The sequence below is a fragment of the Rhineura floridana genome, chromosome 8 (genome assembly GCF_030035675.1).
Source record: "Rhineura floridana isolate rRhiFlo1 chromosome 8, rRhiFlo1.hap2, whole genome shotgun sequence".
NCBI lineage: Eukaryota > Metazoa > Chordata > Lepidosauria > Squamata > Rhineuridae > Rhineura > Rhineura floridana.
The window spans coordinates 111,716,916-111,744,271 of NC_084487.1; the positions used below are offsets into that span (position 1 = coordinate 111,716,916).

At 42.3% G+C, this 27,356-nt stretch overlaps 1 protein-coding gene across 3 annotated transcripts in view; it reads left to right on the top strand.

The window, feature by feature from the left end:
• The window catches only part of RELN (reelin), a 504,997-nt gene that overhangs the window by 430,256 nt on the left and 47,385 nt on the right, over nucleotides 1-27,356 (top strand). For all 3 annotated transcript variants that reach the window (XM_061640446.1, XM_061640447.1, XM_061640448.1), the window contains 5 exons: nucleotides 3,337-3,484; nucleotides 10,022-10,280; nucleotides 22,909-23,158; nucleotides 25,933-26,101; nucleotides 27,138-27,278. In XM_061640446.1, the coding sequence (XP_061496430.1) occupies nucleotides 3,337-3,484; nucleotides 10,022-10,280; nucleotides 22,909-23,158; nucleotides 25,933-26,101; nucleotides 27,138-27,278 (967 nt within the window). The remainder of the gene's footprint in view (nucleotides 1-3,336; nucleotides 3,485-10,021; nucleotides 10,281-22,908; nucleotides 23,159-25,932; nucleotides 26,102-27,137; nucleotides 27,279-27,356) is intronic.

The window sequence follows — 27,356 nt, forward strand, 5'->3', positions numbered from 1 at the left end:
TTTAATCCATTAAGAGTGTAACATCAGAATGAGTCCTCAAAGTGAAAGCTCACACTCTTAAGGAAGGCCAAATGTCTTAATTAGCCTGTCTTCTCCTGTGCATGTAAAAGATGATATCAGGTGGGGTAGCTAGCTCCACCTGACAGTGGAGCACTGTTGAAGTTTTTTTCCGAAGGTCCGTTCCTGGTCTGTGTCTGTTCCTGCCTCAGTTTTTGTGTGTTTCATAAAGATAGAGTAGACCTACGCACAGTCCCTTCCTTTCATCCCAAAGTACTGTCTGTTTTCCATTGCCAACAGGAGCTAGTATTGCCATCCTTCTGTCCTAATCCTGTCCATCCTTCAGAGAAGGCCTGGCACTCTCTGGATGTGAGGAGAGCCCTTAAAGTTTATATTTCCAAGACAAAGGCAATTCGGAAAACAGATAATTTGTTTGTCTCCTTTCACCCATCATCTCTAGGGAATAGGGTGTCCACTTCTACACTAGCCAGGTGGATTAAAGCTTGCATTTCTTTGGCATATGCCTCTCTAAGACTAGCCTGGCCAGCCGGGATAGTGGCTCACTCCACTAGAGCGGTGGCCACATCAGCGGCCTTTTCTCACAATGCCCCTCTAATAGAGATTTGTAGGGCAGCCACATGGGCCACGCCCAATACCCTCATTAAGCATTACAAAATAGACGCCTATGCATCGGCTGAGGCAGCCTTTGGGAGGAGAGTGCTACAGCATGTCCTCTCAGACCAATAGTAGCGGCAGCCCAGCAATTTTCCCACCCTACATGGGTCAGCTTTGGTATGTCCCACCTGATATCATCTTTTACATGCACAGGAGAAGAGACTATTGGTCTTACCGTGAAATCGGTCTTCTCTGTGCATGTCAAAAGATGATATCAGGGCCGCTCCCTAGGGGGTCTGTGCTACCATTATAAGCACTAGTAGGCCTTTGGCAGAGAGTGTATGAGTAGTGTTGTATTGTCTCTGTCAGTGTTGCTATCCTGTCTTACTCGTTTATGGGCTTGTCATTGAAAACTGAGGCAGGAAGAGACACAGACCAGGAATGGACCTGCGAAAAAAAACTTCAGCAGTGCTCTTTTGCCTTCAACCACTAGGTGGAGCTAGCTACCCCACCTGATATCATCTTTTGACATGCACAGAGAAGACCAATTTCATGGTAAGACGAAATGTCTCTTTTAGATTATACAGGGCAGACCTTCACATTCAAGTGCCCTGACCACACAAGCTACTTCTGCAAGCCTCTTCTCAGTAGTGGAACTAGCCAGAACCAAAACTAATTCAACCCCATCTGCTCCCCTTCATTGGACTTTCAAACATTCCATCAAAATGTACACAACTATCCCATCAAAACAGACTGCCACATAGATTAGAATAACCCTATCCATTTTTTCTCAGATTGTTGTCAACCATTAGGCTCCTTTATAGCCCACTCGCTATGGATTAGAAGCATAGCCTAGGCATTACAATATTTTGTTGTTGTTGTTTTTATGGCAATGGCTGAAAAATAACGCCATTATAGCTTCCACAATGGTACAGAATGCCTTGGCGGGATGGGGATTGGGGAAATTTGAAATTGATACTATTACTTTAGATCTGAAGTAATTTCCTTTTTATATAAATATACATGGCCAAATCTCTTTCACTGAAAATCAGTGGAGTTGAAAAGTGTTTAATTGTGCCAGGATTGTTTCCGCAATGTTTCTCTACTATTTCATCACTTCTCAGTGCCTTCCCTTTCTCATGATATATCAACTTTGTCAGGGCTACTCCCCATATAGTTAGGTATTGTTAGTTCATGAAAATACACTCTCAGATCACTCATAAAAATCTTGGGGTTATATTTATGTATTTATTTATTTGTCTCCTGCTCTTCCTCCTATTAGGAGCCCATTATATCCAATAACGTCATGCTCAAAATGGACCCACTGAAATACATGGACTTGTTAGTTATGTCTGCTGGGTTCAATGGGTCTACTCTGTGTGTGACTTAGTTGGCTAAAACCCACAAGATGGTAAAGATTCCTACTCAGGTATGCTTTAAAGACTGAGGATATAACATCCAAAAGTCTCTTAGTATAGCCCTCCCTCACTTGGGAGCAAGTAAGGGACTTTCCCTTGGACTTTCCAGTGTTATAACATTTATCGTGGAGCAACCTGAAAATTGACTTTCATGATTAAGGACCATAAACATCAGAAGTGATCTGAAGGTATATAGAATGAAAGGCAAGAGACTACAAATAACTGAATGTACACATAAAGGTCTATGAGAAAGGGCCTGAATTTGCAAGGCCAATTCATTCCCAATGGAAGAAGCAATCCAAATCTAAAATATATTTTGGGAGATTATCCATGCCCAATCCCCACATTCACTCCCATTGTAAAGATCTGTTTCTGTTGTGAATTCATATGCAGAGGCTGCAATCCTGTCCCCACTTACATGGGAGTAAACCCCACTGAATTACATGGGGCTTACTTGTGAGTATATATGTTTAGGATTGCAGTTCCTTGAAGGCTGGGAAATGTGTGTTATTTAATTTTGCTCTTTTATGGTTTCCAGGAAAGGTGTTAGGGTTGAAAAGTGCTTGTAAAATTTTTTTTTTACATTAAAACTAATGATTATTTATTTATTTATTTATTTATTTATTTTATTTCATTTATAAACCGCCCATAGCGAGTAGCTCTCTGGGCGGTGAACAAAACAAAATTAAAATACAATATTACAATAAAATCAATAATAAATAACAACAAGTTAAGCTAAAAACATGTAATATAAAACATTGAACATTAAAATGCCTGGGAGTATAGCCAAGTCTTAACCTGGCGCCTAAAAGAAAGTACCGTAGGCACCAGGCGTATCTCCTCAGGTAGGCTGTTCCACAGTTCGGGGGCCACCACAGAAAAGGCCCTAGATCTAATAACAATCCTCCGGGCATCCTGATGGGTTGGTACCCGGAGGAGGGCCTTGGATACTGAATGAAGTGAACGGGTAGGTTCATAGCGGGAGAGGCGTTCCACAAGGTATTGCGGTCCCACACCGTGTAAGGCTTTATAGGTCAAAACCAGCACCTTGAATCTGGCTCGGAAACAGATAGGTAGCCAGTGCAAGCGGGCCAGGACAGGTGTTATATGCGCAGACCAGTGGGTCCTCGTCAACAACCTGGCTGCCGCATTTTGCACTAGCTGAAGTTTCCGAAACGTTCTTCAAGGGCAGCCCTACGTAGAGCGCATTACAGTAGTCCAATCTAGAAGTTACCAGAGCGTGAACAACTGTTCTAGCAGAAATGCTGCACAATAAATGCTAAATAACTGTCTTCCTTGAACTCAGGTCAGCTTGAGTCTGATAGATTTTTGCTGGTGAGTGGCGGGAAACCATCCAGGAAATGTGGGATTTTGTCTGGAGGAAATAATCTCTTCTTTAATGAAGAAGGCTTACGCATGCTGATGACACAAGAACTGGATTTGTCACAAGCCAGGTAACTTTTTTTCATTTTTATAGATTTCCATTGAGACAGTCGAATATTTATTCGACTGAAGAAAAATGGTATAGTGTACTTCTCTTATACTAAATGCATTAGCATGAACTCATTTTCTGTGGCTGAAGATTGGACAGACGTATTAGACAAAGTCACATTTAAAAAAACACTTCAACCCACTTTGAGTTCCAGCCCCAACAAGGCATTCTGAGAGGGCCAGGTAACTGCTGTTAGCATCTACTGAGTTCTGTGTTCATTAAGTTACAGCATGATGCCCTAGCCAACCAATTAAGACTGATTGCAGTAGAATTCTGACAGCCAATCCATATGTAGCTTGCAATGATTCCCAGCCTGGGGTCCACAACTTCCAGGGGGGGCAGGGTCACGAAGAGCCAAGAGAGGAATTATTTATTAATTTATTTGTAAAGTCTTCACACTGGTTGAAATGAACTGAAATGCAAGTGACTTTCATTCCCTCCTCTCCCCGACTTCCAAGGAAACCAGCTGCTGATTCCTGGGCTTCCAGTTCCTTAACCCTATATGGAGAAGGGTAGCCCAAGCCTTTACACACTGCCCAGACCAGTGTCAGTAGCAGTAATAGCAGAAGGAAGAGAGCACAAAGAGAGTGTAGACATGGTGGCCAACATGTACTGAGTCAGAGGTGGGTGTGTGTCTAGGGGAGGGGGAACCTCTGGCCTCCTCACAACCCCTTCCCACAACCCAAAAGACTCCTGAAATGTGAACAACACAGGAAGAGGCATGCAGCAACAGTGGCACGCTCTCCCCTCCCTGTTCATTTTCCTGTAGTCACACAAAAGCCATTCCCAGGCTAAGGTGAAGGTGACAGTGATGGGAGGAATGATGGAGAAGAAAGAAGGAGGGGAGATCACCCCTTACCATTTTGCATAGAAAGAGAAGGAGAGACAGGAGGTGGTGGTTGAGGAGGATTCCACCCTCACACGCACTCCTCTTCTACCTCCACCACCACAGGACGCCCTCCCTTTGCAGTAAGAGGACAGGAGGGGGAATGAGGGAAAGAGAGTGGGGCCATGTGCATTTGTTTCAAGGTCTCGCTGCTGCCACAGGTCACTCCAAGGAGGGAGAGAGAGAAAAGGAAGCACCTAGAATGGACACATAGCTCATTTTACTCCAACCCTTCCTCCTTGCTTCCTCCCTTCCTCCCTTTGTCCTCATGTTCTGAATGCCTTCCCTCCCAGATGGTTTCTCTTCTTCACTTTTCAACCACCGCTGCTCTTACTTTCTGACTTCTTTCAACCCACCAATCCTCTCTGCCATCCACAACTTGACACACCTTTCTTCCCTCTAACCCTGCTCCTCCCTTCACATTACTTCCGTTTCTCTTTTTCTTCTCTCTCTACCCTCGCACTTGCCTACCCCCACTCTGGTGCCCAGGTTTGTTCCTATTTTGATTTTTCCTATGTGTTTAAATTTATTATATATTTGATGATGATGATGATGATGATGGACTTCCTTCAAGTCGATTCCGACTTATGGCGACCCTATGAATAGGGTTTTCATGGTAAGCGATATTCAGAGGGGGTTTACCATTGCCTTCCTCTGAGGCTGAGAGGCAGTGACTGGCCCAAGGTCACCCAGTGAGCTTCATGGCTGTGTGGGGATTGGAACCCTGGTCTCCCAGGTCGTAGTCCAACACCTTAACCACTACACCACACTGGCTCTCTTATTATATATTTACTGGGCTTTAATTTCCTGCCGGGTGGATTTATCTGTCTCTCTTCTGCCTCTGTTTCTCCACCAGCATGCAAATCGTGGTGCTGGCCAGAGTAGCAGCAGCAGCAGCAACAACCATTACCATGTTGGGGTTGAGAAATTTTTTGAGGTTACAGAAGGGGTCCCATACTGATGAAAGTTGTGAACCACTGGCTTAGCATATGCCAAGAGCCATTGTTCAGAGTCTGTCCTCTCAGTGAAGGCTGCCAGGACTAGACTTCATTTCAGGGTGAATGTTTTCCAATAGTATTCACCCACTGATGAGCCAGGTGATTAGCATCATTGCCAGGAGCAGCCTCACTGTTGGGCAGGGTGAGGCAGCTTGCCCAAGAAACATTTATTGGGATCCTAATAAAGGGCTGCAATTAAAGTGAAAATTTTAAATTTATTATTATATTTTTGCCACCATGGACTGTTTGGTGGGTGGGATTCTATTTGCATTTTCTACCTTAGGAGCCAGAATGTTGTGTCATCTCTACCCTTCATATGATTTAGTAACCTCAATCATTGTCATTTAAGGCAAATCTTTGATGGATGCACCAAAATGTGGTCTGCAAGATTAGGATGCCAGAATCTTGTCTAGGACATTTGCCTTGATAAATAGCATATTAATCTCATTACACTGAAATCTCTTGCATACTAAGTGCTCTGTTAACAGAAAGCTCCATCATGAATCATTGTTGGAGTTGCCATGTTTATTGCCAGGATAACTTTGCATTCATCATTCTGTTTTCTGTAATATCTGAAGCTTGCCTTGACAGAATCCAATCAAGCTGTCACCAGTTAATTCGAGCAGAGCTATTAAAAACACTCTTTTAAAGTTAAAGATTACATTTTGTAATTTTGGACCTGCTTAGGACTTATGCGATGAAAGAGGATATGTCTAAATCATTAAGCTAGAAAAAGAACATGAACTAGCTTGAAACATTTGTTTAAAAATAATGGGATGTCTCTTATTCTATTATGCTGCCATCATTTGACCTTTTTTAAAAGTTTCCATTTCCTTCATACTTGTGAATTGACACCTAGTAAGTCATAGATCAGTAGAATATCCATTCCATACCTCATGGATATAAAAGAAGGAAAACGGACACAAATAATGATATGTTTTGTAACAAGAACTAGATGAAAGATACCATAGGTAAATGGATATAAAAGTTAAACATACTTAATGAGTTGCTCAAAGTTATTTGTGTAGTACCATAAAATACTTTGTTTCTTATTGCACATCCAGACTGTTGCTAGTTTCACCTGGGATTCATTCACGTAGCAGCAAATTTAGGTTATACAATTACAGTTGATTGGGAGGTCTTATGCAACAAGCCCACTAAGAAAAGCGGACAGGGAAATGCACTGGAAAGTGTGAGATAACACTTGCTTGATGCAACATTGTCTAGCCTCCCTGCAAACAAATCAGAATGAATGTTCAATAAACAGGTTGACTGGAAGCACTCTTAGTATGTCTAGATATTTCAGCTACTCCTATAGCTGTGTCAGTGTAGGCCAGAAATTCCAAGATACTGGATCAAAACACAATAATCAGTCACCAAGATACTTAGCAAGACAATGGAACTAGATGCTGGGCACAAAGGGCAACAGTCTGCTACAAATGTATGGTAGAAAGTATTCATCTGCAGCTTCCCTATCATAATGATGATTAGAAAAACATGTAGTTTGGAAGCAGTGGGACATTTACCATTGGCAGCATTCAGTCAATACCATTGTGGTGCTTCTGAACCCAAGGCCATTGCTCTATCTGGATCATAAGGTTGCAGCCTTCTTCCTCTTTCATCTATTAGGAAAACAGCAACATTTTCTCTCAGATTAGGATCTGGAAACTGGTACTCACATCTTTTTGTGTTTTAGACCAGACTACAGTAACATGCTCTGAATAGGGCTGCCTTTGAAGACTGTTCAGAAGCTTCAGCTAGTGCAGAACACAGCAGATTAGTTCAACAAAGGATAGTACTGTTGGGAGCATATTACAGTGGCATTCCAGAGTCTACACTGGCTTTCTGTAGCCTTCTGAGAGCAATCCATAGTGCTGGTCTTGATGGAAAAAAACCCTAAACCATTTGGGCTCAGTCTACAAACTTCAACCTAAGTTACATCCTTCCTTCTGTTCCCTTATGATGCTTGTCAACAATATTATCCATGTATCAGGTCTGAATCCAGGATAAGTAAAGAAGCTGCTTATTTCAGCTTTTGGAAACTTGCATAGAGGTTTGCCAGGTGAACATATATAGCTGCCGTATATTGTCAGACCATTGGTGTATCTAGGCCACTATGGTTTACTTTGACTGGCAGCAGCTCTCTAAAGTCTCAGCCAAAGGTATTTCCCAGCCTTGATATCTGAGAAGCCAGCGATTGAACCTGGGACCTTCAACATGCAAGTCTTGTGCTCTACCACTGAACTCTGGCTGTTCTCCACAGCTAAGCATATTTCAAGCCTTCATGTAAGTCATTACTGTATGATCAGGTATTCAGCGGCTGGGATAAATCAAATGCATCACTCTATTTATTTTATGTTACGCTTAATATTGTAGGATAACAGTGTGAACCCTAAGGATAAAGCAGGGTATAATCTCAATTAAAAAAACCACCAACACACATTTGGCTGTTTGTTTCCAGCGGTGCTAAGCACATGACACAGTGCAGAATTGTAGCCTAGGTTCTGTTTGAAAACATGTCTGTAGAAAATTCTTTTTAGACTAATAGATATTTGGAAACCTTTGTTACTTCGTCATCAGCAATGAAAATGGAAGCCATGTATAAAGCTTGTTAAAAGACATGGTCACTTGTCTTTTCTTCTCTGAAGTACTGTATAAATATCAGGACAAATTTCCTAGGCTTGCCAGCAATAAATCTAGCCCATTCCAGCTGATAGGCCACTACATATAGCTCCCCAGTGTTGTTTTACTGTATTAATAATAGGTTTCTTTGAAACAAGATGCTTGAAATGATCCATGTTGTGAAGACTTACGTTACTGATAACAACTAACAACATTCTTGAGCACTTGAATTCATTGACTTATTAGTCTGTGGATTTCTGAGCATTTCCCTCCTGCAGCAGCTCCCTTTGGAAGCTTATTTCGCAGTTACATATGTAGTTATCCTAGATATATATAGGATACAAGACAAAGAGTGTTAACCATTGTTCTCAAAGTAATGAGGTACTTGAGTAAAAAAAGCTGAAACTGTACACCAGAACAATAAAAAGCAGACAGTTCAGCCTTGAGAACCACATAGGAAATACATCATGAGATAAGCATGAAAACTCATCACTTCTGTCAAGGCAGTGTATATAGACATTAACAAGGAAGGAGGCAGTTTACAGATTCAGCAGAGTAAGGATGAAATATTCTGAGGTGATAGAATCGATTCTGCCAATTCAGACTGGCTGTGTAAGATCATATTTTAAAATGTTCACCCACTTAAAAAAATACACAAGCCCTTGCAAATAGAAAACTAGCATAACAGAGGGAGATTGGGGGGGAAACTTTTCCACTTGGTGTGCTTGCTTTCTGCATACAGGGAATTTTTTTAAGTGAGAGAGCACTTTAAAAAGTGAGGGCTTTTGACCACATAAATTCAAGTACTTCATGATCTCATCTCAAGACTTCTGTGTCTCTCTCCTTTTTTGGCACAGAAGGGGGGAATAACAGCAGATATATGACTGCATGGATGCAATGGCAAACCCCCAGTGTTATCTAAAAAACAAAGTCAAAGACTGAGACTATGATATTGAGAAAAGAAAGATACATTTAAATATGCAAAACATTTAAAAAAATTAAAAATTAAAATTAATGATATATTTAAATACACAAAAAGTAAATATGCAAAAAATTAGGACAAAAGTCCCTCTTCCCCTCCCCATCCATCCACCTGCCCCCAGCAAATTCACCCTTAACTGCAGTTAAAGGATACATTAGTGCTGATGCTAATTGTAATTAAGACAAACCAGGGGACCTGTTTAACTAGGATTTGAAGCCGCTTAGCAAACCCTTGGTAAGTGGGAACCTGTTTAGTCTTAACTATGGTTATTGATGAAATTGGAATTAAGGTGGAATTCATTCCAAGGAGGGGAGCAGCTATAAGAAGAAAGCATGCAATCCTGTGACTCATTCACTGTGGATCACATATCAAACCGAAAGATATTTCAAGATTGTTTCTCTTTGGGATAGTGTTATCAGCATGTGTATGTAATGAAACAGTATTGTAACTTTTTAGTGTCAATCACTTCTTATGTTTTAAAAGGTATTTTTGAAGATCATAAATCCTGAAAAGCCTGAGAGAAAAAGAATGATGATAGCCTAAGGCTAAAGCTTGGTCTTTTTGTCTTTTGTTTTCTAGGCTTCTGAGCTTAAAATTGTGAAAAGTTTCAATGCATAATCAAATTTACTGAAATCCACATTATATAAATAAATACATCTATTTATTTATTGCATGCTAATGCCTGAAGGATAAATAGCTTTGTTCAGTTCTGTGATCCTTCTTCAGCGAATAGACCAAATACATAATAATCACAACAGTGTACTGCACTTAAAATGTTGACCTAAAAAGAAGATACCATGAAAATTCTATTAAGTCTCAGCCCAAGCTGTCTCAAACAAATGCTGGACTAGCAATTCCCGCTACAGAATATTTGTTCTCTGTCCTTGGAATAGAACCCAATAAGAATAAAACTACTAAAGCTTCTTGATGGTTCCCCTCATCTTTAATTTGTCTTTCTTCTCATTCTTCTCATCTTCTTATCTTTTGTTGTCATTCATACCAATATTATAGGTTTGTGCAGTTCTTCATGAGACTAGGATGTGGTAAAGCAACACCAGATCCCAGAAGCCAGCCTGTATTGCTACAGTATTCTCTTAATGGGGGCCTCACATGGAACCTTCTTCAGGAATTTCTCTTTAGCAACTCAAGCAACATAGGACGGTACATTGCCCTAGAAATCCCCTTAAAAGCTCGTTCTGCCTCTACTCGTCTGCGTTGGTGGCAGCCATCTGAGAATGGACATTTTTACAGCCCATGGGTAATTGATCAGGTATGTAATTGTTTCTATGCTAGAACAAAGGTACCTTTGATCAATGCTAACTGTGACCTTTACTTTTCCCCAGTTGACATGATTGCTTGTATGGTGGAATTTCACTTCATGAGAAACATGGAGCTGCTGCCAAAAAAAAGTATGTTTCATTCCCAGTTCTCTTCTTCACACTTCATAACATGTAGTAAAGTTTACCCTTTGTCCTGATATCATTGTGTTGTGTGTTTTCATGCCCTACTGCTAAATCATTGGCTGGTGAAAGTGGGGAAGTATACATCATGATGATGTCAGTAAGCTTTTACTACATGTAGTGGAGGCAGCAGGGAAGAATGTGATTGGGGGATGCCATTTTCAGTGACAGTCCCACCAATAATGTGCAGTTCCACCTCTTAGGACCACATATTTGAGAATGCATCCTTTTTAGAGGCAAGTTTATGGCAATCTAGGATGGATACAGTTGAGATAGCAAAGCTTCGAAGTCATAACTGTCTATATGAATACAGTGATACATCACATCCAAGTGATTATTGCAGGTTCCTATCATCTGGCTCAACACACCTTTCAATGGAGTTGCAGCAAGTTGATGAGCTGCAATATGTCACAACAGGCTGTGGCATGCCACAATAGTCATACAAATGATCAACACCTAAGTTCTATTCACTTACTGCTAGCAGGGGCATGGCCCTTGCCTCAGCTAGCACATTCCCTGTTGCCCCCATCTATGTATTGATCAAGCACTGATCATGCTTCCAAAGCATGGAGACTGATCTATACATATAGGCTGCACATGTGATTTAAAATCCTGATTGTGCAGCCTACTAAATCACAGAGGAAGCATACGTGTAAGAAGTGGGCTCTCTTTTTCAGACGTTACCCCAGTGTGTGGATAATATGGTGGGACCAGCAGTGGACACAACTGTAGGGGTGGGGCCAGTGGGCACACCCTCACTTTTCCCCTCACATAATTGCATTCAAGCAAAAGTCCTCCTTTTATTCTGATACCAAAGCTGTCCTCTAGAAGTGCATCATAAGAACACAAAAAGAGCCTGCTGGATCAACCCAATGGCCCATCTCATCCAGCATCCTGTTCTCACAGTGGCCAACCCATTGCCCATGGGAAACCCACAAGCATGACCTGGGTGCATCTAGCACTCTTCCCTACTGCTGTTTCCAGCAACTGGTATTTGAAAGCATCCTGCCTCTTCCTATGGAGTTAGAGCATAGCTATCACGGCTAGTAGCCACTGATAGCTTTTTCCTCCATGAATTTGTCTAATCCTCTTTTAAATCCATCCAAGTTGGTGGCCATCACTACTTCTTATGGGAGCGAATTCCATAGTTTAACTGTGTGCTGTGTGAAGAAGTATTTTCTTTTGTTTGTCCTGAATCTTCCAACATTCAGCTGCATTGGAGGTCCACAAGTTCTCATGTTATGAGAGAGGGATAAAAGCTTTTCTCTATCCACTTTCTCCATGCCATATATAATTTTATAAACTTCTATTATGTCACTTCTTACTCTCCTTTTCTCTAAACTAAAAAGGCCCAAATGCTGCAACCTTTACTCATAGGGGAATCGCTCCTTTCCCTTGATCATTTGGGTTGCCCTTTTCTGAACTTTTACCAGCTCTACAATATCCTTTTTGAGGTAGGTGACTAGAATTGTACCCAGTATTCCAAATGTGGCTGCACCATAGATTTATGATATCGGCAGTTTCATTTTCAGTATTCCTAATAATCCCTAGAATGGAATTTGCCTTTTCCACAGCTGCCGCACATTGGATCAACATCTTCACTGCGCTGTCTACTACATCCCCAAGGTCTCATTCCTGGTCGGTCACCACCAGTTCTGACCCCATGATCATATATATGAAATTTAGATTTTTTGCTCTAATATGCATAACTTTACACTTGTTTACATTGAATTGCATTTGCCATTTTACCACACATTCACTCAGTTCAGAGAGGTCCTTTTGGAGCTCTTTGCAATCCCTTTTTGTTTTAACAACTTTGAACAATTTAGTATCATCAACATACTTAGCCACCTCACTGTTCACTCCTAACTCTAGATTATTTATGAATACGTTAAAAAGCACAGGTCCCAATACCGATCCTCGGGGTACTCCACTTTCTACAGTCCTTCATTGGTAGATCTGTCCATTTATTCCTACTCTCTGCTTCCTTCTACTTAACCAGTTCCTGATCCACAAGAGGATCTCTCCATGACTGCTAAGCTTATTTAGGAGACTTTGGTGAGGTACCTTGTTGAAAGCTTTTTGAAAGTCCAAGTATACTATGTCAACTAGATCACTTCTATCTCTATGCTTCTTAACACTCTCAAAGACCTCTAATAGATTAATGAGACAGGACTTACTCTTGCAGAAGCTTTGCTGGTTCTGTTTCACCAAGGCTTGCACTTCTATATGCTTGGTTATTTTATCTTTAATTATACTTTCTACCAGTTTTCCTGGGACAGGCATTAAGCTAACCGGCCTGTAATTTCCAGAATCTCCCCTTGATCTCTTTTTAAAGATTGGTATTGCATTGGCCACTTTCCAGTCCTCCGACATGGAAGCGGATCTGAGGGACAAGTTACATATTTTTGTTAGAAGATCAGCAATTTCATATTTGAGTTCTTTGAGAACTCTCAGGTGGATGCCATCCAGACCCATTTTTATTTTGTCTATTACACCTAGAACTTTATCTCTCATCACCACTATTTGCCTAAATTCCTCAGACGCCCTTCCTGCAAAAGTTAGTTCAGGCACGGGGATCTGCCTGATATTCTTCTCTGTGAAGACAGATACAAAGAATTCATTTGGCTCAGCCTTTCCCAACCAGTGTGCCTCCAGATGTTGTTGGACCACAATTCCCATCTTTCCTGACCATTGGCAATGCTGGCTGAGGCTGATGGGAGTTGTGGTCCAAAAACATCTGGAGGCACACTGGTTGGGAAAGGCTGAGTAGCTTCTCTGCAGTCTCATTATCTTGCTTGTGTACATCTTTGTCCCCCTTGTCATTCAAGGGTCCAACTGTCTCCCTAGATGGTCTCCTGCTTTTAATATATTTAAAGATTTTTTTTGTTGCTGGTTTTTATGTTTTTAGCAATGTGCTCCTCAAATTCCTTTATAGCATCCCGTATTGTTTTATTGCATTCCTTTTGCCAGAGTTTATGTTCCTTTTTATTCTCCTCATTTGGACAAGACTTCCATAAAGGAAGCCTTCTTGCCTCTAATAGCTTCTTTGACTCTGCTTGTTAACCATTCTGGCATCCTCTTGGCCTTGATGCTACCTTTCCTGATCAGCGCTATGGGGCTCGTTCACACAGCAATTTAATGTGAAATTGAGGCTGGCTGCATTCCCTTTTAATTTACAGCAATCGCATTACTTTTTTGGAAAGGGAAGGCGAGCTGCTGCATTTCCTTTTAAATGTCCTCAAACCAATCTGCTGAAAATCCGAATAGTAAGGAAAAAAACGCCTCTGCTTCGCTGCATCCCACTCATGTAGTCGCCTTATTCCGATATTTCCTGCTGGGGAGTGGTGGATCGTAACTTGCACATACTCCCCTTTCTCCATCCACTAAACTCCCCATCAACTCAGTTTCATTTCCATCTGCTTAGCCGGCCACTTCTGCCGCTCTAGCCTTCCTTTCCACACCTTCACTCCCCCCCCCAGTAACGTTAGTGCAGGTTTGTGGGTGTGCAAAAGGGCAACGTTAATGCCTCACCAAGTGCAAGCAAAATAAACATCTGTGTTGTTTCTGGCTAGGAGGAAAAGAACACAACTTATAGTGCGTGCTCTCTCTCTCTCTCTCTCTCACACACACACACACACACAGAGGGAGAGAGGGGGGGAGGGGGAGGGAGAGGGAGAGGGGGAGGGGGAGGGAGAGGGGGAGGGGGAGGGGAGGGGAGGGAGAGGGGGGAGGGGGAGGGGGAGGGGGAGATCGGCCTGGAGGGAGAGAACCTGATTTCCCCTTCCTTACATTCCCTGATTTTTAGCTCCCCCTCCCATCCCCATCAGCTGTTGGGCAGGAAAAGAGGTTTTTCAGCCCAAGGAAGCTCAGTTAAAAACCTCTAAACTTTGTGTAATATTGCAAAATTGCCGTTGTGGAAATATTATTCATTTAACATTTGATTTTATGTTTGATCGCAAAATAGTAGATTAAAAAAAAACAAATGTGAGAGGAATACCCCAGTTCACTATCAGAAGCAGGAATGAAAGAAGGCTCCCTGTCTCACTGCTGCCTGCAAAGCTGCCCTATTTTGCTTTCACTCACTCCCCCCACCTTTCATGTCAATTTCCCCCCCTTCTGAGAGGTGTGTAATTGACACGAAACAATGACACTGACAAAAAAAAAACCCTTCCCCTCTTCAACAGCAAAATCGATACTTGGGAGGGAGTAAACATGTAAGAGATATCTCTCTGTAGAAGTAGCAACATGGGGGAGAGAGTGAGAAGGGTAGTAATGACTTTGGGAGATCCCAGAGTGCATAACAACTAACAACTTTGACTGTCTATCTGTCAGGAGGAACCTCTCTATGGTTATCAGTGATGAGCCCTGAGCGGAGGGTTAGCACTGTTGAGGCTTACTTCTGAGTAAATAAGGACTGGGTAGTCGCTTGAGGCTGCAGAAGGCACACACGCACATGTGCGCACGCACACGCTTCCACTAAAAATTGCAGTTCATAAATACTTTGAAAAGAGGTGGTTCCCCCCCCACGCTCTTCCCTCTTCAGTGTGCAATTGACAGTGGGAAAAAAACCCTTCCCCTTCTCCATTGACAATACTCCAGAGGGAGTAAACATGCAGATTTGGGGACGGGGCCACAAGGAAACAGCGATACTACCCTTTCCAGAGGAACGCCATGTGAATTGAAAGTAAAAATAAACGTATTGGAAGCTGGGGAGTGTAAACCTTCCAAAGCTATCACGATGGCAAAAAGTGTGTATTTACTATGAAGTTAAGCTCCTGTATGAACCAGCCCATACACTCCAATTGAGCTTCTATTGTTGTGTTTTTAAACAACTTCCAAGCATTTGGGAGTGATTTGACATTCTGGACTTTGCCTTTCAACTTCCTAGTTCCCAATCCCCTCATTTTGGGGAAGTCTCCTCTTTTGAAGTCAAATGTGACCATATTTGATTTTCTTGGCAATTGGCCATTTACATGTATGTTTAATTTAATAGCACTATGGTCACTGCTCCCAGTCAGTTCAACAATACTTACATCTCACATCAGGTCCTGGGTGCCATTTAAGATTAAGTCCAGGATCGCCACCCTTCTGGTTGGTTCCATGATCAACTGTTCTAGGGCACAGTTATTTAAGGTTATCTAGAAATTTTACCTCTTTGTCATGACTGGAACACAGATGTAGCCAGTCTGTGTCAGGGTAGATGAAGTCACCCATTACTACAACATTTCCTAGTTTGGATGCTAAGACCAAGCAATGCAGTTCTCCCATCTGGCTTGGAGGCTTCTCGTATTAGCATGTAAAACACTTTCTACACTTTCTCTTCAAGTGTCTTTGGCACTTTTGGTTTGGCCTGTGATACTTTTGCCTCTCTGGATTGCCATCTTATGCTCCTGCACTCTCAAGGCCTACCCCATTTAAAATTTCATCATTTTTTAATCTTTATCCCAGGGGGAGATTTGTTCTGAACCAGACCCTCCTCAGCTCCTGTCGGCTTTCCCCACTCAGTCAGTTTAAAAGCTGCTGACAAGAGCAGCTGTCTAGTTTCCAACTACCTCTGGCTGTTAGACTTTGTGATCTTGGATGAAGTATCATCCCAACTCTACCTTGTCCTAAACACACATTCATCCAACCAGTTTTGCCTTTTTGTTTGATTCCTTCCTAACAGTTTTGCTTTGTTCCGCTGTTCTGCTCCAGCCGCTAATTCTATCTCTTTCTCTCTCTTGACAGTGGCTCCAACCTATATATTTCTGTTTACCTTAAATGGCCTTTTTTTATTGGGAATCAAAATAATTGCCTTTTAAGCTACTCTGGGAGCCTTTCGGAGCAAAAGAGTAGTGTGAACTAATTAATTTTTTTAGATATTGACATAAACATTTTTTCTAGAATAGTTCATGATCCCAGTTCTGTAAACTTGAGAACCGACCTGATGGATCGGACCAGAACTCCTCTAGTCTAGCATTCGGTTTCCAGCAGCAGCCAGCCAGATGTATGGCCACAATGATGTTAATAAAGTGGACATGAACATACGCAGCTGCCTTATATTGAGTCATTACATTGATCCATGAAGCCCAATATTGTCTCCTCTGACTGGCAACAGCTCTCCAAGGCTCCAGGCAGATTTTTTTTTAACCCTGTTTTTAAAGACCTTTTTAATAAGAGATGTCAGAATGTGAGCCTGAGACCTTTTATGTGCAAAGTAGGTGTTCTGTCTTAAGGCAGAACCTTTTGCTTTCCAGTGACCAAGAGGAACAGATATTTTTAAATGTTTGATCTGGATGTAATGTTTGTTGTTGTAAGAACTGTTTCTGCAATCATTGAGCCCATTCTGCCTGCCAGGCCCAGATCCTCTGCCAGGTAAAGAGCTGTTTAAAACACAGCTGGCCAATGCTGGTCCAGTACCTGGGTCTGTGTGTCTGTTTCCCATTTATTTGGATTGTGTAAGCACCAAAGACAGCAATGGAGGGTGCTATCAGTCTGCCAACTCAGTTACTATTTGGGGGGGGAGGGTGGACCACCATTTCCCTTTAACAGGTGGTTGATAGTGAATTTAGTTGGGTGCACATTCACAGCATACAACTATGCACTGGGATTTTTTGATTGGGGTCATCACCTAAACCATAGTATAAATCTCCATAAAGGCAATGAAAATGAGGTGTCTGTGAGCCTCTTGTATAGGGCTTGGAATCATTACTTTTTAATATTGTATATATTGTGATTTTAATTTTGAGTTGTCTGCCTCTGGTTATGATTCTCCAAATATTTGGATATCAAATTTACAGTAGAAACAAATGGCAGGAACACAAAACATAATTTTGTTTCCTTTGCTTAAAGTGAAAAGAGCATTGTTCAGAAGTTCATTGTTATTGTTACTTATTGTTAATGAGCTCTTGCCAGTGTAAACAGTATTAAACTAATTTTAGAAGAAATATAAATAATTAATTTTAAGTTGGCGGCGTGGAGAGGGGAGCAAACTAGATTTTGTTTAGTCCAACAGCAACAATGAGGCACCTACTGTTAATTTAATCCTGTAAGCATTTGTGCAGATCTGAGCAACTTTAGGAGTACAGTTATGAGTATGTTATGTAAGTACAAGTAATAGTTGTAAATTTTGAGCATTCGGAGACCTGCTGGAAGAGACTGGAATCACCCCATCCCAAATTATTCAGGAGGGCAGGCAGAGGCATTTAGGGGGTGCAGGTGGTTGCAACAGGAAAGGTGAACAAGAAACTTTCCTTCCATGAACTTCTTTCCATTCACTTACCTTAGGCACCAAGCCATTATTATTATTATTATTATTATAGCATAAATAATGTATTCCATACCTTTTAAAACTAATCCTCAATTAAGGGTTAGTTTTATTTATTTTATTTTATTTATTAATTAAATTTATTAGTTGCCCATCTGGCTGGTTGTCCAGCCACTCTGGGCAACGTACAAGATAAAAAATAATACATTAAAACGTTAAAATTTAAAACCATAACAGTAAAAACCTCACCCACCCCAAAAGCCTGCCTGAAGAGCCAGGTCTTCAAGGCCCGGCAGAAGCTCATCATAGAAGGGGCATGGCAGAGATCATTTGGGAGAGAGTTCCACAGGGTGGGGGCCACTAATGAAAAAGCCCTCTCTCTAGTCCTCACCAGTCTAGCTGTTTTAACCGGTGGGATCGAGAGAAGGTCTTCTGAGACTGATCTTGTTGAGCGGCATCCCTGACGATGCTGGAGGCGCTCCTTCAGATAGACTGGGCTAAAACCGTGTAGGGTTTTAAAGGTCAAAACCAACACCTTGAATTGGGCCCGGTAAACAACTGGTAGCCAGTGCAACTCCTTCAGTACTGGAGTGATGTGATCTTGCCGGCGGCTGCCTTTAATCAGATGAGCCGCCTCATTCTGTACCAGTTGCAGCTGGCGAGAGGTGACCAGGGCATGTACTACCGGTGGGAGCAGATGGTTGGGAAGGTAGGGGCGCAGCCTCCGTATCAGATGGAGTTGATACAGCGCCACCCGGCTCACAGCCAAGACTTGAGCCTCCATGGACAGCTGGGAGTCAAGAATGAACCCCAGGCTGCGGACCTGGTCTTTCAGGGGCAATCGTACCCCATTGAGCACCAGGTCCACATCCCCCAGCCTTCCCTTGTCTCCCACAAACAGTACCTCAGTTTTGTCAGGGTTCAGCTTCAGCTTATTCCTTCCCATCCAGCCACTCACCGACTCCAGGCACTTGGACAGGGTTTCTACAGCCAACTTCGGTGAGGATTTAAATGAGAGATAGAGCTGTGTGTCATCCACATACTGATGACATTGCAGCCCAAATCTCCTGATGATTGCCCCCAGCGGCTTTATATAGATGTTGAACAGCATCGGGGAGAGGATGGAACCCTGTGGCACCCCACAAGTGAGAGGCCAAGGATCTGAGACCTCATCCTCCAATGCCACTCTTTGGTACCTACCAGAGAGGAAGGAATGGAACCACTGCAATACAGTGCCCCCCATGCCTAACCTCTTCAGGCGGTCCAGGAGGATAACGTGGTCAACGGTATCGAAAGCCGCTGAGAGATCAAGGAGGACAAGGAAGGTGCATTCGCCCCTATCCCATGCCCTCCTCATATCATCTACCAAGGTGACCAAGGCTGTTTCAGTCCCATGTCCAGGCCTGAAGCCCGATTGAAATGGATCCAGATAATCCGCTTCCTCCAAGTGCGCCTGCAACTGTTTTGCCACCACCCGCTCAATCGCCTTGCCTAAGAATGGCAAATTTGTGACTGGGCGAAAGTTGTTCAGATCTTGGGGATCCAAGGAGGGCTTCTTTAAGATTGGTTTTATTACTGCCTCCCTGAGCGATGATGGCATTACTCCCTCTTCGAGAGATGTATTTACCACCATCTTGATCCCCTCACCCAGTCTATCTTTGCAGCTCATAATGAGCCACGATGGGCAAGGATCAAGTAAGCAAGTGGTTGGCTTTAAGGTTGAAAGCACCTTGTCCACTTCATCACATGGAAGAAGCTGGAACCGATCCCACACCACCAGAGCACCACTGGTCACCTCTGGCTCGCTCACTGTGTCCACAGCGCACGGAATAGCACTCTTAATACGATCGATTTTCTCTGCAAAGTGTTTAGCAAACTCGTCACAGGAGGCCTTATCATGTTCCATTGGTTCCGGAGCAACTGGACTGACCAGGCTCCAGACCACTTGGAACAGTCTCCTGGGACAGCACTCTGCAGATGCAATAGAGGCAGCATAAAAATCTTTTTTTGCTGCCCTTATTGCCACATGATAGGCTGCCGCAGCCGCTCTAACATGTGTCCGATCATCGTCAGAGCGAGATTTCCGCCACCGGCGCTCTAGCCGTCTCATCTCCCGCCTCAGAATTCGCAACCGTGGGGTGAACCATGGTGCCGTCTGAGCTCTATTCAGGGGGAGAGGGCGTTTCGGAGCCACCCGGTCTAATGCCCCGGCAATTGCGGCATTCCACCCCTCCACCAGGGTCTCAGCCGAGTGGCTGTGTGCATGCTCCAGAGAGTCCCCAAGCGCATTCAGGAATCCGTCAGGATCCATCAGATGCCTGGGGCGGACCATCTTAATAGGTCCTCCACCCCCACGGAGGGTTTGTGGCACCAAAAAGTCCATCCTCACCAAATAGTGGTCTGACCATAACAAGGGGGTGATGGATGTACCTCCAATTTTCAGATCACTCCCCTCCTCTCCCGAGACAAACACAAGGTCGAGTGCATGACCGGCTACATGGGTGGGCCCCATTGTAATAAGGTGCAGCTCCCAGGAAGCCATGGTTTCCATGAAGTCCCGAGGCGCCCCAGTAAGGATGGCCTCTGAATGTACATTGAAGTCCCCCAATACCAGCAGGTTTGGGGACTGTACACGCACAGCCGAGACCACCTCCAGCACCTCGGCCAGGGAGTCCGTCGTGCAGCGGGGTGGACGGTACACGAGCAGAATCCCTAGACTGCCCTTTGGGCCCAACCTCCAGTACATGCAGTCTGCCACCTTGGTTTCACAGAGATGAGGTCTGGTGAGAACCAGGGACCTTCGGTAAATAACCGCCACTCCCCCTCCCCGACTACTGACCCTCGGCTGCTGTGCATACGAGAACCCAGCTGGACACATGGCCGCAAGGATAGGAGCAGCAGCCTCATCCAGCCAGGTTTCCATAATACATGCCAGGTCCGCGCCCTCATCCAATATCATATCATGGATGAGGGATGTTTTTTGGGCAACAGACCTGGCATTGCACAGCAGCAGTCGAAGGCCAGAGTATGGAGTCAAGCATCCCCCAGCTGTCTGTTGGCTCTGGACAGGCCAACAGGGGGCAACAGGGGACAGATATTATGCATCTCTCCCTAGTTCCTCTTAGTTCAGCATTTTAAATTTGTACGTTCTTGCAGATACAGATATATCTGTAAATTATAATCAGTTCTTGACAGCTTTCCTGTCACATAGTTTATGTGTCCAAGCAATTATCTTAGTACTTATAAGGACACCTGAAGAATCAATGGATTGTTCTCAGTTAAGTGCTAGTCAGAGTCAACCCACTGAAATTAATAAACCTAAGTTAGTCATGTATATTAACTTTAATGGGTTTACTCTAACTAGCACTGAATACCCAATGTATCTTAATAACTTCTGCTATATAATTCTTAATCTTTAAACACTCCCTTCCACCGTGAAAATCATCTGAGTTTGCAAGTGTACACCTCCAACATTTATTAATAATCATCCTATTAATTGTAGAATTACATCTAATTTTCTGGAGTATGATGCCATTCATATAGTACTTTATAATGGTATTCTCCAAAAATTAATAGAAAATGTGGCAACCTTTTATAGATATTTGAATAATTCCTTTATGCCCTGCTGCTATCTTCAGTCTTTCCTTTTATGGTTTATAGTTGAAGGTTTTTCGTAATCTTTGATACTGTCCTCTAAATAATCAGTATTCTTCTTGAAGTCTGAACAAAGCCTCATTGGGATGATTATATAGTGCTAAGCAGAGCTTGGAAAAGTTACTTTTTTGAACTACAACTCCCATCAGCCCCAGCCAGCATGGCCACTGGATTGGGTTGATGGGAGTTATAGTTAAAAAAAGTAACTTTTCCAAGCTCTGGTGCTAAGTAAGAATGGTACATAACTAAGTTCCCTGTCTGAAGCCATGAAGAGCCACTGGCAGTCAGCGTAGGTGATTCTGAGCAACATGGACCAATGGTCTGACTCAGTATAAGGCAACTTCCTATGTTCCTATGTTGTTCTTAATTGCCAAACATCTGCAGGATAAATACAGGGTGCAAGACATTTTGCTGTCTGAGGCAAAGGACAGGATGGCGCCCCCACTATCCCATGTACAGAAACAGACTGAACTGGCAGTTGAATCCTATTTCAGTACTTAACCATGCACCTGAAGGCCACAGGCTAGTCATGGGTGTGGAAGACAGTTCTGTCCTCCAGCAGAAAGTAATAGTTAGTGGGCTCAGACGGATAAGCCAGGGGGATGCCATTGCTGCCTCCCAGTTCTGCTTCGTAAGCTGGTCTCCTTACTCTGTCTAACGATAGGGCAGGTTCTGGTCATCTGAGTGTTGTACTATAAGCATCATGCCCAGTGGTGTAGTGGTAAATTCTGAAGTGCAGGAGATCATCATGCTAGCCTAGAGAGTCCAGATATGCAGATAGCTGAAGTGGCAAAAGGTGCATAGTGGTTAACACATTGGAATTTGGCTGGTTTCACATCCCTGGTGAGCCATGTGGCACGACAGCAATCCTGTGCTTATTTACCTGGAGTAAGCTCCTTCAACTTGTAAAACACATTGAGCTTTAACATGTCAGTCAGGTGAAATTTCAGTTAGGTGAAATGCAACCTTTAACTTTTAATTAGAAATGCAAACAATCTTGCAAAAGTATGATCATGTAAACTGCTATCATGAAGTAGGAACTCCTTCAAAGGAAAGAAGTATTCTCTGCTTGATTATTGTTCTCATCGCATGCTAATCTGCCACAAACAACAGTGAAACTTGAAAGCTTCCTTATCACCTTATTTACTTGCCAAAGCAAGGAGGATCCACAATTATCCTGGCTCTCAGACAGATGACATCAACACTACTGCTCTGAAAAAAATCCTGGAGCTACGTTTTCCCTCACTCCCCACCACAGTTTCTGTTCCCGTACACCATTGACCATTGCTATATCAAAAGTAGTTCATTTGATTGAAGGAGCCAAACAGTATGTTGTAGAGAAGTTTATTCATGGCTTCATCATACATACTTTCAGTATGGGCTGACAAAAAACAGTAAGCATGTATTGAATATAAGTGTCAGTAGTGCTTCTGTTACTCAGCAATGACTTAGGCATGCTTGTAAAAAACTTCTTTCAGCATCCATTTCAACTTTCCTACATGTAAAGTAAGCAAATCCTTACATTTTTATTCCAGGTCCTTATTGGTGGAAACATCTCTGGCAACACAGTCCTGGAAGATGATTTCAGTACTCTGGATAGCAAGAAATGGCTTCTCCATCCTGGAGGAACAAAGATGCCAGTGTGTGGTTCTACTGGAGATGCTCTGGTCTTCATTGAGAAAGCAAGCACCCGCTATGTTATAACCACTGACATTGCTGTTAATGAGGATTCTTTCCTTCAACTAGACTTTGCTGCTTCTTGCTCTGTCACTGATTCCTGCTATGGTAAAGGCTTCTACAGCTACCATTACATACTTGTCATTCTTCTTGTTGCCATTGCTTATTGCTCTTCATTCAACTCTCATTAGAGTTGAACTCATAGAATCCAAAAGGATTTTTAAGCGGAATCACTGTCCTTACACAAGAACAGAAAAAGAGCCCATCTGGATTAGGCCAAAAACCCTAGTCCAACATGCTGTGGTCAGAGTGGCCAACCAGATGTCTACGGGAAGCCCATGAATGAGGCCTGAATGCAACACCCCTCTCCCAACGTGTGATTTCCAGCAGTTAGTATACAGAAGCGTACTGCCTTCAACAGTGGAGGTAGAACACAACCATCATGGCTAGCAGCCACTGATCACCCTACCCTCCATGAATTTATCTAATTCTCTTTTAAACCCATCCAAATTGTTGACTATTACTACATATTTTGGGTAAAAGGTAAAGGTGTCCCCGCACTTATAGTGCGAGTTGTTTCCGACTCTTAGGGTGACGTCTTGCAACGTTTACTAGGCAGACCGTATATATGGGGTGGGATTGCCAGTTCCTTCCCCAGCCTTTCTTTACCCCCCAGCATAGGCCGGGTACTCATTTTACCGACCACAGATGGATGGAAGGCTGAATGGACCTCGACCCCTTTTACCAGAGATTCGACTTCCTCCTTCCGTTGGAATCGAACTCTGGCCATGAGCAGAGCTTTGGCTGCGTTACCGCCGCTTACCAATCTGCGTCACAGAGGGTCTTTTACATCTTTTGGGAGCAAGTGATAAATCTTATATGAGGGGATACTGCTTATATGTGGGCAAGGCTGTGAACACACATTGTCTGTTTTGTCATGTTTATTATTATTTTTTACTAAATGTATATCCCAAGCTATGGTCTGAAGGCACATAAGGCCAGCTCCCTGCTGATGCTAAAGGAGGGTTAATAAATAAATAAATAAATAAATAATGATAATATCCCGCCCTTCCTCTCAAAGGGTGTGCTGAATGACCCTGACCAAGACCTAATAATCAGATACATACAGTTCCTATTATTCTTATTTTCTTACAGTCCAGTCTGGGGCTTGGGCCACACACTGATGCACAGCAGTTTTCCCATTCACTTCAGTGGTACACATGTGGACTCACCATTTAAAGTAATTAGGAAGCTGTTATGGATGTGTGAATGGATGCATACACAAGAGCTTACACACATATAGCAGCAGTTGCTAGAACAGGGAAATATTCTATATTCTGAGTAGTACAGATTTAGGATAAAGCTGCTTGACATTTCCAGGATAAATCTCTTGTTCTGACATTGGTTCCACATAATTTTACATTTTATGGTATGTCATGCTTTAAACTGTTATGGTTCCTGTAACACCAGAGACCAAAATCCTACCTTAGATCTTGCATGTGCCAGGGCCGGATTGTGATTGCAGCAGCAATTGATGCATGTGTGAATGAGCCACTACAGATCCAAAACAGAATGTTCTGTTATAGTGATACTAAACACAGTGCTTTTCAATGGAACCAGTTCACACTTTCAGTTGCTAATCATCAAGAGTTAAGGAATCTAATGGTGAAAATCCAAGAGACATACATAAATGTGTGAGCCAGCCCTAGTAAAAGCACATCCTTCGGAAAATTTACAAGATGGCCATTTGTAAATATAGTGTTTTTTTCACTCATCATCAGTGCCGGAATTAGGTATAAGCTAAACAAGCTACGGCTTAGGGCCTCACAATCCACAGGGGCCTCAAAAAATTTCAGAATTTTTTGGGGGGGCTTTTAAAATTTTATGTGTACTGAATATATGTGTATATATGGTGTAATTTTTTAACAAAGGGCCTCCAAGCTTTATATAGCTTAGGGCCTCATCAAGTCTAAATCCGGCACTGCTCATCATGTCTCATTTTTGTATTTCTTCATACTTCTCCATATATAATATCACAGGGCTGTATTCAACTAAGTCCTACTCAGAATAGACCACTTGAAATTAATTAATCTAAGTTAGTCATATCCATTAATTTCAATGGCTTTACTCTGCATAGGCCTACCATTGAATACCATCCTCAGTAATCCTCACAATATCCATGTAAGACTGGCCAGTGTTATGAAGTTCAAATGGCAGATGTAGGGGAAGGTTGAGGCTGAGATAATAGTGACCTATACCACACTAGTTCTCAGCAGCAATATATATATAATCTCTGGACACATGGCCTGAACCTGGAGGACAGTACCACCACTACTTAGCTTCTGCAAATGAAGCCCCTCTGAGCATTCCATCCTCAAAGCTCTATAACTGCCACCTTGGTAACAGCATTTGTATGTTAGCAGCTGATGAAGGTGGAAGCCGAAATGTTTTGGTATTACAATAAAACCCTCTGTTTTGTTAATCACAATTACGTGCATATATTTTAAAGTGATTAATGGAATCCTTATAGAGATCCAGAGCAAGCTTGGGTGAAGTTCTGTTTGTTGCTTTCAAAACTGTCTGTCTGTCTGTCTGTCTATATAAACTGGTTGCACATTTATTTATTTATTTACTTCAGTAACAACATTTGTATGCCACCCAATAACATAAGGTTCTCTGGACAGCATATCTAATTATGCATTCCCTTAAAAGCAATATAATGCTCATAGGCCGCTGGGGACTGATAATTTTAATGTGCACGCTTACACAAAACATGAAATGTTTTCTTGGCACTACATTTATGATATTTTAATGCTGGATTATTATCAGTGGGTTTGACCTTATAGCTGTCATAATAATTTAATGCATTTCAATATTTTTAGCTATTGAACTAGAATATTCGGTTGATCTTGGTCTGACATGGCACCCGGTAATGAGAGATTGCCTTCCCACTAATGTAGAATGCAACACATACCATCTGCAGAGAATTTTGGTATCGGATACATTCAATAAATGGACAAGGATTGTTTTCCCACTTCCTCATTACACCAGGTACATTGCATTTGGCATATCCTTAAAATATGTGACATAACAGGTTTTGTATTGTATTATGAATATACTTCCACGGCAGCTACCTGCATCCACAGATGTTATGCAGAGAAATAAATACAAATCAGTCTTTATTTGTTTTTAATGTTAATTTGATGTTTAACTTTGTTAGAAGAGATCTCAAGTTATAAATGGAAATGGGCAGAACTGGGTTGCATCCAAAGGTTCTCTTCTATAAATGGATGTAATGGATGGATTCCTTCCATCAGAGCAAGGGGATCTTTGGGTTTTTATATTTAAAATTTTTAAATTTAAACTGTCTCTGATTAATGGGAACAAATTGAATAAAAATGTATGCATTACTACTGTACAGTATCAATCTACTTATCTCATTAGTGTGAATTTGGTCAAGCCAAAAGCAGAAGTCTCTCAACTCACTTGAACTGAGACAAATTGCCTCACCATAAATAAGAGACCTGAAAAATTTGATGTGGCCAGATGAGATTTTATTCAGTTGTTCTTTTGGAACAGAAGTTTTCTGCCCCTCTGTAGAGAAAGCGTGCTGTGGAAATCCCCACTTTAAGAGACGTTCATCAATATACATAAAATGTGATTCCTGATGGCTTGCCTTTTAAAATATAGCCATTATCAAATTAGTCCTAAATATTTAACTTGTCCCACCCAATGTAGAGCCAACCCCTTTCTCTTTACCTCCAGGATATATTTTTTTTCTCACCAAAGGCATCTCTGCCTTCTGTATTCAATATATACAGAAGCTGAAATCTGTTTAATAAGAGGTTTTGGAAGTACAAACCTAGCTTGAAGTTTAATGCTGCCATCTGCTGTTCAGATTTTTTTTCAATCATGCATTTAAATGGAAAAGGACTGCCTTCAAGTCGATTCCAACTTATGGAGACCCTATGAATAGGGTTTTCATGGGAAGTGGTTGGTAAATGGAGTTCTCAGGAGAGGAAACTGGCTAACTCTCATTCTTTAGCTCTAGAAGCATTCATTTCCTATTTCTTCACCTTTCCCAAAGGTCCCAGGCAACACGTTTTCGCTGGCACCAGCCAGCTCCATTTGACAAGCAGCAAACATGGGCCATAGACAACATCTACATAGGTGATGGCTGCATCGATATGTGCAGTGGCCATGGGAAGTGCACTCAGGGGAATTGCATGTAAGTATTGCACTCTTCTCTGAGACACAGTTCCAGGGATGCCAGATTCTAAGACATAGGAGGGAATAGTCTCAGAAC